This window comes from Buceros rhinoceros, unplaced genomic scaffold (genome assembly GCF_000710305.1).
Source record: "Buceros rhinoceros silvestris isolate BGI_N320 unplaced genomic scaffold, ASM71030v1 scaffold7004, whole genome shotgun sequence".
Taxonomy (NCBI): domain Eukaryota; kingdom Metazoa; phylum Chordata; class Aves; order Bucerotiformes; family Bucerotidae; genus Buceros; species Buceros rhinoceros.
In genome coordinates, this window is record NW_010408721.1 from 34,896 (window position 1) to 35,259 (window position 364).

A 364-nucleotide genomic window follows, 5' to 3' on the forward strand; every position below is an offset into this window, starting at 1 on the left:
GAGCCAGAGCTGGGCCGAGCCCACTCCCACGGGGGCTACGGGAACGGGCAGTCGGAGAAGCCGTCCCTCCCCCAGAAGCAGAGCAGTGTCCGGAGCAGGAAGCTGCACGAGCCGGGCTGCAACGCCAACGAGCACAGGACGCACTTGCAGCAGGAAGCCAGCCATAGGCAGCCTCCCGAGGCCAAAAATGGGCCCCCCTACCCCGACTACAGGCCCAAAGGTGGCCCAGAGCCCCCCGAACCCATCAGCTACCAGCACGCGGGCGGGAAGTACATCCTGGCGAGCCAGGACACCCTGCGGCTGAACCACAAGGAGGTGAGGCTGCCAGAGGACCGGCCGGATTTGGAGAGGTCTCGAGCCAGAC

General features: G+C 67.0%; 1 protein-coding gene across 1 annotated transcript in view; it reads left to right on the plus strand.

The window, feature by feature from the left end:
• LOC104492397 (rho GTPase-activating protein 32-like) overlaps positions 1-364 on the plus strand; it is a 26,314-nt gene that overhangs the window by 25,394 nt on the left and 556 nt on the right. The window contains 1 exon segment of the mRNA XM_010134955.1: positions 27-363. Within this exon segment, the coding sequence (XP_010133257.1) occupies positions 27-363 (337 nt within the window).